Below are 13,528 nucleotides of genomic sequence, written 5' to 3'. Positions count from 1 at the left end.
TTAGACTGCTCAAAGCAGATACCTTGAAATGGGTTGGCTTAAACAATGGGAATATATTAGCTTACAGTTTGAGGCCTGGAAAATGTCCAAATCAAGGCATCATCAAGGTGATGCTTTTTTCCCGAAGACTGGCTGCTGGCGATCCTTGGCTCCTCTGCCACATGGCGGCATCTGTTGGTCTCTCCCTTCTCTTCCAGGTTTCATTGTTTTCAGCTTCTTGCTTCCAAGGCTTTTTCTCTCTCTGTATTCATTCCAATTATAAAGGACTCCAGTAATAGGATTTAGACTGATCCTGAATGAGGTGAGTCACACCTTAACTGCAGTAGCCTTATTAAAAGGTCCTAATCACAATGGGTTTACATCCACAGAAGTGGCTTAGATTTAAGAACAGAGTACATACAGCTTCAAACCACCACACTGATTCTGCTAAGGTGATCTTTATGAAACAAAACAGAAATATTTTAATCAATAAAGTTCAGACTGGTTACCTCTTGCAAAGAGCCAGGGCTCTGGGAAATCCAAGTTGTTATAAGTTGCCAAGTCTTCCTAATATGAAAACCAAGAGGCATAAGTTAGCAGACAGTGAGAAATTTCACTTTGAATACCATAACATTTCTTCTTTTAAAAATTGTGTTAATTTTAATAGGTAATATATTATAATATATTTTTATAGTAAACTGTAAATTTATAAAAAATTTATAATAAACTATAAAATATGTAAAAGAATTTACTTGGAAATCAAATTTTCCTCTTTCCTTTGTTCCCAATAACCCTGTCCACTTTCCCATGGGTGAACTCTGTTGCCCATTTCTTGGGTATACTTCCTCAGAAAAGTTTATAAACATACACATACATATGTATATATGTAGGTATATGTCTATTCAAATATACATGTATATATACTCAAATGAACCTCATAATTTCAAAATTCATGATGTAAGTGAAAAATGACTCAAACTAAAATAGCATTTAAACTTTTTAAGTAATTTGGGCATAGAAATATTTAACAACCTTGATTTATTCTATAATCATAAACAGTGTCTGTTCTAAACAATGATTGGAAAGTATGTTGCTTTCATATCTACCTAGGTACGAGTTTTTGAATTTTAAATATGTGATTTTCACTGGAAAAGAGAAATTTGATGCTCTACAAATAATAGAAAATAATAAAAACACATCATCTATTTATCATGCTTGATATGGGGAGGGTGAGTAATTGTTTTGTAAAGACCCACAGGATACAAGATGAGAAGCAAACCACCAAGCTGTGCATTGCCAACAACACACAGGTGTACACCACATGAGGATATGAAACAATCCAGCCTTAATGGCTGTGTTGACAGTTCTGAGTCTGCACTGTTCCTCCCAAAGCACACGGGTGTGTTTGCTAGGTGTTTTACTTTACTTTTTCACATAGCTTTAGAAAGCCTCAAACCCACTCTTAAACACAGTGGCTAAGTCCTAGGAGTGAAGATGAAACTTCATTGAAATAGTTGTTGTTGTCGGTGAGTCTCTTACTTAGACTCATGCTGTTGTCAGGGAATCAGCCCCCTACTTAGAATCATGTATTTCTGGGAGATGATATTGAGTCCCTATTGCATACAGACCAGGCCTGTCTATATGATATATGCACAGAAGGCATCATTAATCTTTGCAACAATTGTATAAAGCAGTGTTTCCCCATCTTCCCTTATCATAAGATCACCAGGACAGTGCTTATTAAAATAAAATTCCCAGGCAGCATTCAGTTCTACAGAATTAGAATTTCTAGGAGAAGGAATAAGAGTGTGTATAAGAGTTTTCAAAGAAATTTCATGAGGTTTTTACTATAAGATAAGTTGGGAAACACTGCTGTAAGATAGAAATTATATTCATTTTATCAAGGAGGAAACAGGCTCAGTTAAGTAATTGTCTGGGGTCATACAACAAATTAACTTTGGAGGCATTATTCAAATTCCAGGATAACTCCAAAATTCTTCCTACTGTGTTACCTTTCTGAAGATCATGAGGTCAGGCAAATTTCTGAAACTACAATGAAAAATTTACATTACAGACATTCAATCCATTCAATCTGGATCTGGAACAGACCTTGAAATTGTGCAATTTCTTCCCCTCTTTTGTTTAGAACAATTACACTCAGGCAATAACAGAATTATAAAGGGCTTTATAATTATATAGGGAGTATACTCTAGCCACTGCTTCTAAACCACTTCCTAAGATACTGCTTCTCAAGCATCAGAGAGAAGTATATTCCAGATGAGGGAGAAATGGGTCAAAACAAATGAAATAACCAAAAGCCAGGTGAACCACATAATTTACATTTCTCTAGGTGCTGAGAACATATGGAAAGGGTTAGCTCTCCCCATTCACAAAAAAACATCAATAACAACAATGTGCATGTTACAAATGAGGATGTGGTCTATGTGCAAAGTGGGAATTCCTTAGAATCTCCTTTCTGCTTAATGTTATACAAAGAACAGTGTGGAGCAGCCCAAGTTAGAAAGAACCTTGCCTTTATTTCACAGAATTTTTGTTTCTTGGGATTTAAGTGAGGATTTCTGAATACACTGGGGAAGCTAATGGGCCATTGGTAGAATTCCATCATACCTAATTTATAATCCAAACAGTATTAGTGGAAATTCTCTAGGCTCTGAATTTTAATATCAAAAGCTAAATGTCTATAAAATGACATTTGTAGACATTAGTCTGTAAAATGAATGGGTATAGAAGGTCCTCAAAGATTTTCCATTGAGGGCATAGCATGGATTGTTTCAAGAGAATCAATTTCAAGATTCTCAACTTCCATGTGTGCATTTCCCTAAAATGGCCTGGTAATATGCCTGAGAGTACACTGTCTTCTGCCATTTTATGGAAAAAAAGGCAAAACCCTCATGTATTCCAAACTGTAATATTGTGCATTAGCCAGAGATACCAAAACCTTTTAGATGATAAAGTAAAATTTAGAATATGGGTTTTAATAAAGGCATTCTTAATGTTTGATTGGGACATCTTAAACCCACAAGGATCGTTTCTTTCCTTGCCTTATCTATAATTCTTTAGAAGTAAAGTTCAGCTCCAGTTGGAAAGTTCTAAATACAGAACATTCAAACTAGTGGAAATTAATGATTTGTATATTTTCAGCTGCAACTGAGTGTTTCCCAAGACTACCTAATTTTTTCAAGGAAAAAACCTATTGATAAATACGTTGGGATTTGTTTCAACATAAGTATGCATTGATCAATATGAGAGTTAAAGGATATTTGATTGAATTGTGTGAAATTATTGTGAACTTCATCTTATAAAACATTTAAATCTGTATTATATTAAAACAAACTTAAAAAATTTAGATGTCAAGTGTGTGAAAGGATATGTGTTTTACAAAATTGGTTTAGAAGTTGTACAAGCAAAACATTTGTAGATCAAACTGGTTTGTAGTTTGGTGCCCAATAAATAAATATTGAATAAATATTTATTGAGTGTTTAAATGAATACCCAAGCAGCTGCCTTATCAAACCTATGACTAGAAATCCAAAAATCATGAAATATCTGAACTTTTTCCCTCAAATTTAATTTAGCTCTATCCTCCTGACCTTAAGATGTATTCAGTATACCTCAAGTCCCTAGAGGTAATTGTGGACAAAGGAAAAGATCAGATTACACAACCGTTGTCACATAGTACATAACTGTACATCAGCTGGATAGTTATATGTCCTTGCACCTTCTGCAGTTGTAATTTTAACATTTGATTTTGAAATGACCACCTGAAAGGGTAGTGTTCCTTGCATGTTCATGGACACATAGTTCTATCATGTGGAATGTCATGTCAAAGGAAATTAATCTATTCTCCAAGGGCCTCGGAGAAGCCAATTTGATCTGATTTCCCAAAAATAATTGTCAACCTTCTGCTGTACTCAGACAGCACAGATACGATCTAGTCCCCAGCCCTTAGCTGCTACCTCCCTCTATCCATTTGCCCCAAATGTTTTTCATTCCCACAGCTGGGTCATCCCTGCAGGCTTTCTTCTCCCTGCCCAGCTGATGATGCTTTTCTGGCTCCAGAAAACTTGTGAGATTTTTACAAACAGTGCTTGTGGGAACAAAGGATTGTCCTGATTAGAACAACAACAAAACTAGGACGGTCTTGCAAGAATCTTGATGGGTGGCCATCCTACATGAACAATTTGCTTCTCTCCTTTTTTTTTCCCCCATTATTAAACAGGAACAATGTCATTATTTAGAAAACCTGGTGGTTAAACTAAGGTTTCAGTTATGGTCAAAGGTCTATTCAATGGTCAGTACTGATAAGATACCTGAAACACTGTTTCTTATTTCATTTTTCTTAGGGATCTTATTTCTTCATTGTTGCATTTGTATGTTCTAGTTGATGGTCAGTAATTGAAAAATAAGAATACATTCAACCTTATATGTTAAGTTTTGATTTAATAGGTCTTTTCTCTCCACAATTTTGAGAATAATTGGGGGAAAAATGAGACTCAGTCCAAATAAGACACAGTAACTGCAAAATTAATTTTACTGTGCTCATTAGAAAATTATTTAAGTATCATTGTTTGCACAATGGACTTGTCTTGTAACTCTGAGTTGCATCAAGTTTAAGTGGGCATAAAACTGTCATGAAGAAATAGAATGAGGAAATGTTTACAGATTTGTCCGTGTTTTCTGCCAGTGTTCTGTCTTTCCAATAGCTGCAGCAAGATGCGCTGTTGCTATTTGGAGGCTTCTAGAAAATAGTAGTGGCCAAGATTATTTTTCTAATATCTAAATTCGGTGCATAGGTCATCATTCAAACACCTTATCTAAATACATGTTAAACTCCCATTTTTAAGTGCTGTTAGTCATGACAGAAAGGCAGAATGGGGTTCAGGATCCCCAAGTTCTTACGTGTAAACAAAGCTCACTTTGAAGAAGTTACTTAACCTCACTTCACTTCATTGCTAACATTTTAAATAATGATTCTAACTTAGTACAGAGGAAATAGACTTTAAAAATAAATACTTTATGCCAAAAAGAAATACTCATTTATAATAGATTTTAATTACAAGTTGTTCCCAGTGTCCTCACTCTTTTTTTAGTTCATTTCATGGTTGTAGTTATAACTAGCACTGCTATTTGTGGAAACCACTCTATTTTTAGGCCAGAGAAGGGCTGGACAAAACTTCTTTGTTTTTTGGCCCAATCATGGACAGCTTTCCTACATTTTTAATTTATGGCTGATCATCTGCTATTATTACGCATCTCAAATTAATCCATCTCCTAATCATGACTGAGGCTGAGTAATGAATGACTCTACATGAAGCTAAGCATCCTAGATGCTCGCAGAGCCAACTTTCTAATTCAATTCTGGAACATTTTAGTATGAGACAGGCATGCTAAGATGCCTTCCTAATTTTTTCGCTCCATTCCCAATAGCTTTAGAAAAAAAAGAAATGTTTTCTAATCCATTTGCTGAAGCTTATGTCAATGAAGATCCATAAAATTCCACCAATGAAAAAAAATCCACCATTAATAATTTTTATAGCAAGTAAAAAAAATTGGCCTTCTTATTCACCTGCAGAATAAGTAACAGGGAAACATTTTGTTTCTATTATGTGAAAACTTAGACCACTTTCTTTTTGTCACAAAACCATGATTAAATGGGACCAGGTAACAGACTTTGTAGCGCAAAGTAAATGGAAAATAAAGATTTTGTATGTGTCAGTTTCTGAATGGCACTTGGATTAGTGTCTGTAATTCCCTTCGCCATCCATTCATTGTCACAGTCATCACTTTATCAAAGTCCCTTCCATAACTGCCCTTAAACACATGCCTGTCTCCCTCTCTTTCTCTTTTGCCTACTGTGATTGTATTCCTAGACTCGTTAAAGGGGTTAATGTAAGAAACAGCCCAGTGGCAAACTGCAGAGCCTACATAGTTAAGTTGAACATGCCTGTTTCAAAACATTTTACTGAAAACTAATGCATTAGACGGGAAACACGAGAAAAACTACTAATGGGCCAGATCCAAATTTCCTTGCTGTATGTTTTCTTGCTAATCATCATGCCAGGGCAAGAACTGTGGTTGAATAAAACATTGATTTCAGAACATAAGCATGCCCCAAATATCACTTGCTTTACCTAAAACGTGCTTTACATCAATTTAGCTACTCTTTTCTTGAATTCACTCATAAATAAACACTGTTTATTGAAGCCAGGAGTTCCATAAGCTTATTAGAAGTCACATAATGTAACCTTGCATTTCAATTATAAATCTAATTTTTTTAAAATCTCAAAAAATTCCTCCTAATAGTGTATCCTGGGATTCCATTCCAAGTCCAAGTTCACTTTCTCTAAAACCTTCAGCTCTTTTAAAATAATGTCCTTGTATTATTTCTTTGCCTGCATTGTTTCTGCTTCAAGCTAATTAAAAGATATATTGGAGCATAATAAAACTACATAATAAAATATATTTTATGACTTAGACAAATTAAGCTTCCCTCTTTAAAAACTGAATTTTTGTGAGAATTTTACTGTGATCCCAATCATGTAGCAGGACTCTTGTGCATTTTGCTTTTTCTAATATCTTCTGCATCAAATATTTTCTATTTCCCATGAAATGAAAATGGGAAGATGATGCACCGTCCATGTTTTTCTGTGTAAATGAACTGTTTTTAGCAAACAACTTGCTGTCTATCACATAGATTTGTTTTTTTAGGGCTGGAACCAAGTATTATTCCATATTCAGAATCACTTGAAGATTTGTTGTTTGAGATGTAAATTGCACATGATGTTTTAGGTTTCATGGGTTTATTTCCATTGAAAGAACATGTCCTATTTTTGAGAAAGGAAAGAAACTTTTAAGACATCAAATGTTTCTTAGGAAACAACTTGGTGAAACAAATGTAAATGAATCAGAAACATGTGATTTGTATTTCAGTTAAAATTATTGGACTTAAATATGAAGGGGGTAAAGTGCTTGGGGGAAAGTGTGTGGTAAGGCAGGAAGTGACATTTGTTTTGTTTTCATCAGTCTGGGATTCTTTAAAAATAGCCTAATACTCTGAATTCAGTCTTATTCAGATTCTCTTAGGACTAAACATGGAGTTACCAAATGGGACAATAATATGCAAATTCATTTTATAGCTTTTTCTGGCTCCAATTATAAGGCATGCATTAAACATTGCCACTGTACATTCTTTCCAAGGCAATCTTTCAATTTGAAGTTAGTGGTTTTTAAATGTCATTCCTTTAAGGGAAAACAGTAAATTGAAATAATGATAAGTCTATTTTTCCCGTAGAACACATATGCAATGTTTTCAAACTCACACATCAACGTCATATTTATTTCATTTTTTTAACTGAAAATGATCAGCTCTAAATGGAAAACACATAGGGGTGAGCGTGTACACACATGTGCACTAGATGAGCAAGGGAAGGAAAGGTAATGGAAGAAACACAGAGAGAGAGAGAGAGAGATAAGGGGAAAGGAATAACCAATGCATGCTGTGTTTGAACATCAATCCTAATTTCATAAATAAAACACTCAAATCACACTAATTACTTGAGAGTCACGAAAGTTTTATCCCATAGTTTTATATTCATCATTTATGCCTGCATAAAAATGACTAAAATATTAAAAAGAATAATTATTCATTACTCTGAAAATCAAGAAAACAATCAACTATAAAAAAGGCTCGTAAATAAGACTTCCTCTCAGAGTGCCTTGAAATTGAGTAAGTTTGATGAGTGGTGCATCTGTTTAGTTTCTCATCTCTCTGTCTTTGAAAACAAGGACATTTTCCATGTTCCAAAAACTTCCAAGAGGCAAGGAGTACATAACTGGAGTACACGCTTCTGTTTTTTGTAATAATACATAACAATGCTTTAAGTAGCCTTCTGGTCGTGTAACCTGGTAGAGAAGTGCATGAACAGCAGTCCTTCCTGTATAAATTACAGGTGTGGTAGCCTGTAGGGCTATTCTTGCTTCTGGAGAACGAGGCTATAACTGGAGTTTAGCATTTCTCTGACCACTCAGAACTCTGCTACTGCTTATCATCGTGTTTGGAATGAGGATGCTTCTTGATTCCTTTGCGCCTGTTTTGGTTTGCTAAAGCTGCCAGAATGCAGTGTACCAGAAATGGGTTGGCTTTGACAATGGGGATTTATTAGTTTACAAATTTACAGTTGTAAGGCCATGAAAATTTCCAAATTAAGGCATCAACAGGACAATACCTTCTCTGACGAAAGACCACTAGCATCTGGGTTTCCTGTCAGATAGCAAGGCACATAGCCGGTGTGCTGGTCCTTTTCTCCTGGGTTTTATTGCTTTCAGTTCCTGGCTTCAGTGGCTCTCTCAGCTCTCCAGAGGCTTTCCTTTAAGCTTCTCTGGGTGTTTCTCTCTCTGAGCTCTCTTGGCTTTATTCTATCTTTTATCCTTATAAAGGATTCCAGTAAAGGATTAAGACCCACTTTGAATTGGGTGGGTCACATCTCAATTGAAATAACCTAATCAAAAGGTCTCACCTACAATAGGTCCACATCCAAAGGGATGGATAAAAAGAATATAGCCTTTTCTGGGGGACATAACAGCTTCAAACCAGCACAGTGCCCTGCTGTTCATTGCCTCAAACTGCTTTTCCCCCTTGCTCCTCCCAGGCAGAAATTGTGAGGAGTAACTCTTAAAATCATTTTATACTTGGGAAGGAGATATTTTTTAGTGTCCAGCACAGCCTTTTGCAATGTTGTTTTATTACCCTCATCCTTATTTAGCAGAGGAAAAGCAGAGTGGCTACGATGACTGTGTCATTCGCACCTTAAACCAAAAGCAACACAATGATTATGACAGTTTCTGAGCTCTCAAGACATTGTCAAAGGACTCTGCCAAGCAACAACAAAGTCTAAATCCTAACTCCAAAGTTGTATCAATGAAAATATTTGAATAGCATTGACATTTTCTTTATCTTTGCCACCATCAACAATCAATATTTGCCACTTGACAGGATCTATGTTCAGAACATTATTATGATGGTATATTTCCATGTAGGAAGGGCATATTGTGATATATTTTCATCATGATTGGCCACAGTAATTTTTCATAAATGTAACAGTATCTAATATACTTTGCTTTTGCTGCTGTTGTTTTACTTCATGACAGGCCTACCCTTGCAGCAGTGACAAGGAATGTGAAGTTGGGAGGTATTGCCACAGTCCCCACCAAGGATCGTCAGCCTGCATGGTGTGTCGAAGGAAAAAGAAGCGCTGCCATAGAGATGGCATGTGTTGCCCTGGAACCCGTTGCAATAATGGTAAGAAATCTCTGCACATACTGATGGGCTCATTCTTTTCACGTGGGAGGTCTGAATTGCAAGTAAGACTCACTTCTCCTCTGAGATGTAGGGAGTCTTTTAGGACTGGTTGGAGTTAAATATGTGTAAGTGACTTGGATTACCTACCAAAGCTTAGTTTTCCCATGCTGCGATTGCCTTCTGAAATTCCTGATCTATGCTGATCTAGGGTGCTGCCATATGGAAGTGTTGCATATAAATAGGTAAATGTTTTATTTAACTAAACATGTCAGTGAATATGTACAAAAGAACCAAAGAAAGGAATCTGTCGTAATTTAGTAAATTCAAGGCCTCATCTTTAGAAGGTCCCACTCTGTGGCCCACTCCTGGTGGTGGCATGATTGGTTCCTCCAAAAACAGGCACAGAATTCTATCCCTCAGTCTTTACATAAGCATGACCCCAACCAGTCTCAGTGGATCTATAGGCAGGCAATTCAGCATTAATGAGGGAATGGAACAATCATAGACAACACATGACAAAAAGATTAAATCATTGCAGAAAGTAATCAGAAACATATATTCAGTCACATGAAACATAATCAGGCATATTATTATCCCATGCCTATTCCTGATCTCTGTGCATAGTCCTACTGTGAGTCCCTTGAGCAGGAGACTTCACATCATCAGAAATGTTTACAGTCTAGACTAGGATTGCAATGTTGATTGAGCAAAGCACCTTGGACCCTGAAAGTGGATCTCTGGTCAAATAATTTAAAGATATGACTTGCATAGTTCTTTCCTATGGAACTGTTCTAAGCACTTCACATGTATTCACAATAACCCAGTGAAACTGATTCTGTCTTAATTCTTGTTTTCACCTAAGGTCACTTGGTCTTGAAAGAGCCAGGATTCAAATCAAAGAAGCCTGGCTCCAGATCCAAACTATGTTATACTCAATTTCAGTAAATAAATGGATAGAGACATGACTTCATACATCATATCAAGATAATACTCGGATAAGTACCTCACTGCAGAATTTAATTAGTCTTATCTCTTGCATGACCCCCCAGGCATCTGCATCCCAGTCACTGAAAGCATTTTGACTCCTCACATCCCAGCTCTGGACGGCACTCGGCACAGAGATCGAAACCACGGTCATTACTCAGACCACGACTTGGGATGGCAGAATCTAGGAAGGCCACACTCCAAGATGTCGCACATAAAAGGCAAGGCTATCTGCAGTTCTAAGTTTATTTTTTTTCTTGTTTTATAAGGAAGCAAAAGAAAAATCTAGGGAATTAATCCCTTTGGTTTTTAGGAAAAAAGTTATAAGGAAAGTACTTCAATGGCAAGATTTTAACCAAAATGATTAATTCCTACTTTTAAGGATATTAGAGGCTTCTGAGATTAAACTGTCAGAAAATATATCTCAGGAAAATTGCAGTACCCTTATCAGCTGTACTATTTTCTAAACAGATCTTCCTTTTTCCATGAAATTCAGAAGAAATCTACTATACGATTGTTTCTGTCACATATACGAGGGTAAAATATTCTGAAAAATTAATGGAAAAGTGCTTGCCGATGTATGCTTGGATCCCTAATCTTTTGAGTCTTTTTCTCACCTTTGCATATTCAGAAACTTTATTTCATTAAAGCACAATCTATTATTCATGAACCAATCTACCAAAAATGACTAATTTCTAGTGATATTCTGCATAACCATACAGTCCCCTTTTTGGTATCAAAATATTTGGGAAACCTAATCACTAATAGTAAAATTTTTAAAGTGTGTAATTATTTAGTCTAAGGAGTTCTCCATTTTTAAAGATATTCTGTGAATAAAAGTCTGTGAAATAAAAGTGGTTATATGCATTTTATTATAATGCCTTGCCCCGTTATTGGAACTTTACAATAAACATTGGTGTATAGAAGGCTCTGAGGATTACAGCAACGAGGAACACTGGTCAACTTTTTTTTTAACACTGTATTTTCCCGGCTTGTTTGACCACAGAACCATTTCCCCACATATTTATGCCCTGCAGAGCTAGTGTTCCATAGCATATCTGATCTATTTGTCTGGCCTGAAACACTAGTGGTCACGTGGATAGTGCAAGAGAGATTAACAAATAACTCCTCTTCAGTTATTCTTTGTTTCCACTCCCTGAAGGTCTAAGTCCTTTTCCCATGTCTCCTATTTCTTTTCCACCAAATACACATGCATTTGCTGTTACATCAGTATCTTTCTTTATCCCAACAGGTGTCTATGTCACAGTATAGTTCCAAATGTACTAATTACTTTTATTTAATTATACTTATTTTCTGGTGGTAAACTGGAAGGAATCTTATGCTGAGGACTAGTGAGTTGTGTCCAAATGACACCATTCTGGATGACAGAATTCTAGACCAGCAATTGGCAAACTATGGCCCATAAGCCCAATGTGTCTTGTCCTGCAAACTAGTTTTGTAAATAATGTTGTACTGGAACAAAGACATGCCCATTCATCTATGCATCTTCTCTGGCTGCTTTTGCAATACCATGGCAGAGTTGAGGCACTGCAACAGAGATCATATGTCCTCAAAATCCTAAAATATTTACTCTCTTTTACAGATAAAGTTTGCTGGCTCCTGCTTTAGGCAGATTGCAACCCAACCATGATGGGTGGGTGCTAGTTGCTAACTTAATCTTTTGTTCTAAGTAACATCCAGATTTGTAGCTCCATGTTTTTTTAATAATGGGTTTCTGGGCTCCCCCTAGGCCTGTTTACTCTCCCATGAATTATATTTGCCCCTTTCTGCCCTGCCCTATGGATGGCTTTTAGCAGGCTCCCCCTCTGTCTGGGTTTGGCCATGGAGGGAGATTGAAAGGCAGAAGGAGCAAGCCATGCCTTCCCCCTCTTCACCTGCTCAGGTACTGTTTCTGACACAGCTGTGTTTCCTTAATGGCTTCAGCTCTTGCTAGATAGGCCTGTTAGGATTAGTCGTGGCTCATGATTCCAGCCCTGGGATTTAACCCTCCATTCCCAATGTGGTAATGGTTGCCTGCCGCTGCTGATCTCTGAGCTGCCTTGCCATCCTCCAGTACTTCTTAGTTCTACCACTAAATATCTTCTGTTTTAAATAATGAGAGTTTCCATTTTGCTGGTTGGACACAAAGAATTTTACTCTTCTCCTTAAATTAGAATTTTGCACAGACCTTCCCAGAAGATATCTACTTAACTAATTTGGAAGTAATTCTTTTTATTTTTTCACTCATCTGACAGAAAAATAAATAAAAAGATCAGAGAAATACCTAAAAATCAGACCAGGACAAAGCAAAGAGAAGATGGATATTCATTAAATTTGATATTCATAACCAAAATAATGGAAATAGACAATAATGGATCTAAGAGATTAGAGGAAGATCTAATTGGTATGAATCTAAGACTTTCTGTTGTAAATGGTAAATCGTGAAAGGTAGTGTAAGTAAAAGTAATTTAAACCCTTCTGATTGCAAAGTAGAACTTTTTCTAGAGTGCCAGGGTAATATCTTTTGGTCATCATCTCCGTAGGGCATGAAGGAGACCCCTGCCTGCGATCATCAGACTGCATTGAAGGGTTTTGCTGTGCTCGTCATTTCTGGACCAAAATCTGCAAACCAGTGCTCCATCAGGGGGAGGTCTGTACCAAGCAGCGCAAGAAGGGCTCTCATGGGCTGGAAATTTTCCAGCGGTGTGACTGCGCAAAGGGCCTGTCTTGTAAAGTATGGAAGGATGCCACCTACTCTTCCAAAGCCAGACTTCATGTGTGTCAGAAAATCTGATCACTGATGGGGAAAAGCATGACTAGCAGACTGTGAATTTGTGTATTTAATGCATTATAGCATGGTGGAAAATGAGGGTTGGAACCCACAAAAAGGGCTAAAATGAGGAGTGTGGTAAGAATACAGATCACAGAAAGAGAGAGAAAAAGAGAACTGAGCGGTTTACAATGGGTGACAAATGCTGTGCAACCGGTGTGTTTCCATTATGCATCTTGTTTATGTAAATACTGTACACATTTGTGAAAATGCTATTATTAATAAAAAAAAGCACACGGTGGAAATCACTGACGGATACCATGTAACTCTGGAAGTTTAGGTGGTGCTGGAGGATGGGTTTCCTTCAAGTTGGTGATTGCCTATAAAAATAACCTAAAAGCCATATTTCTATTCAAAGATGTAGTTTCACAAAATATTCCTCTCCCAGTATACCTTGATGTATAATAGGCTCTACA

General features: G+C 36.7%; 1 protein-coding gene across 1 annotated transcript in view; it reads left to right on the top strand.

The window, feature by feature from the left end:
• Positions 1-13,260, top strand: part of DKK2 (dickkopf WNT signaling pathway inhibitor 2) — a 115,136-nt gene extending 101,876 nt beyond the window's left edge. The window contains exons 2-4 of the mRNA XM_037829027.1: positions 9,148-9,298; positions 10,348-10,503; positions 12,826-13,260. Of these exons, the coding sequence (XP_037684955.1) occupies positions 9,148-9,298; positions 10,348-10,503; positions 12,826-13,076 (558 nt within the window). The 3' untranslated portion in view covers positions 13,077-13,260. The remainder of the gene's footprint in view (positions 1-9,147; positions 9,299-10,347; positions 10,504-12,825) is intronic.
• The last annotated feature ends 268 nt before the right edge of the window (positions 13,261-13,528 follow it).

This window comes from Choloepus didactylus, chromosome 3 (genome assembly GCF_015220235.1).
Source record: "Choloepus didactylus isolate mChoDid1 chromosome 3, mChoDid1.pri, whole genome shotgun sequence".
In the NCBI taxonomy this organism is placed as follows: domain Eukaryota; kingdom Metazoa; phylum Chordata; class Mammalia; order Pilosa; family Megalonychidae; genus Choloepus; species Choloepus didactylus.
Note: the sequence above shows the minus strand (reverse complement) of the source record. Positions and strands in the feature narration are given on the sequence as shown.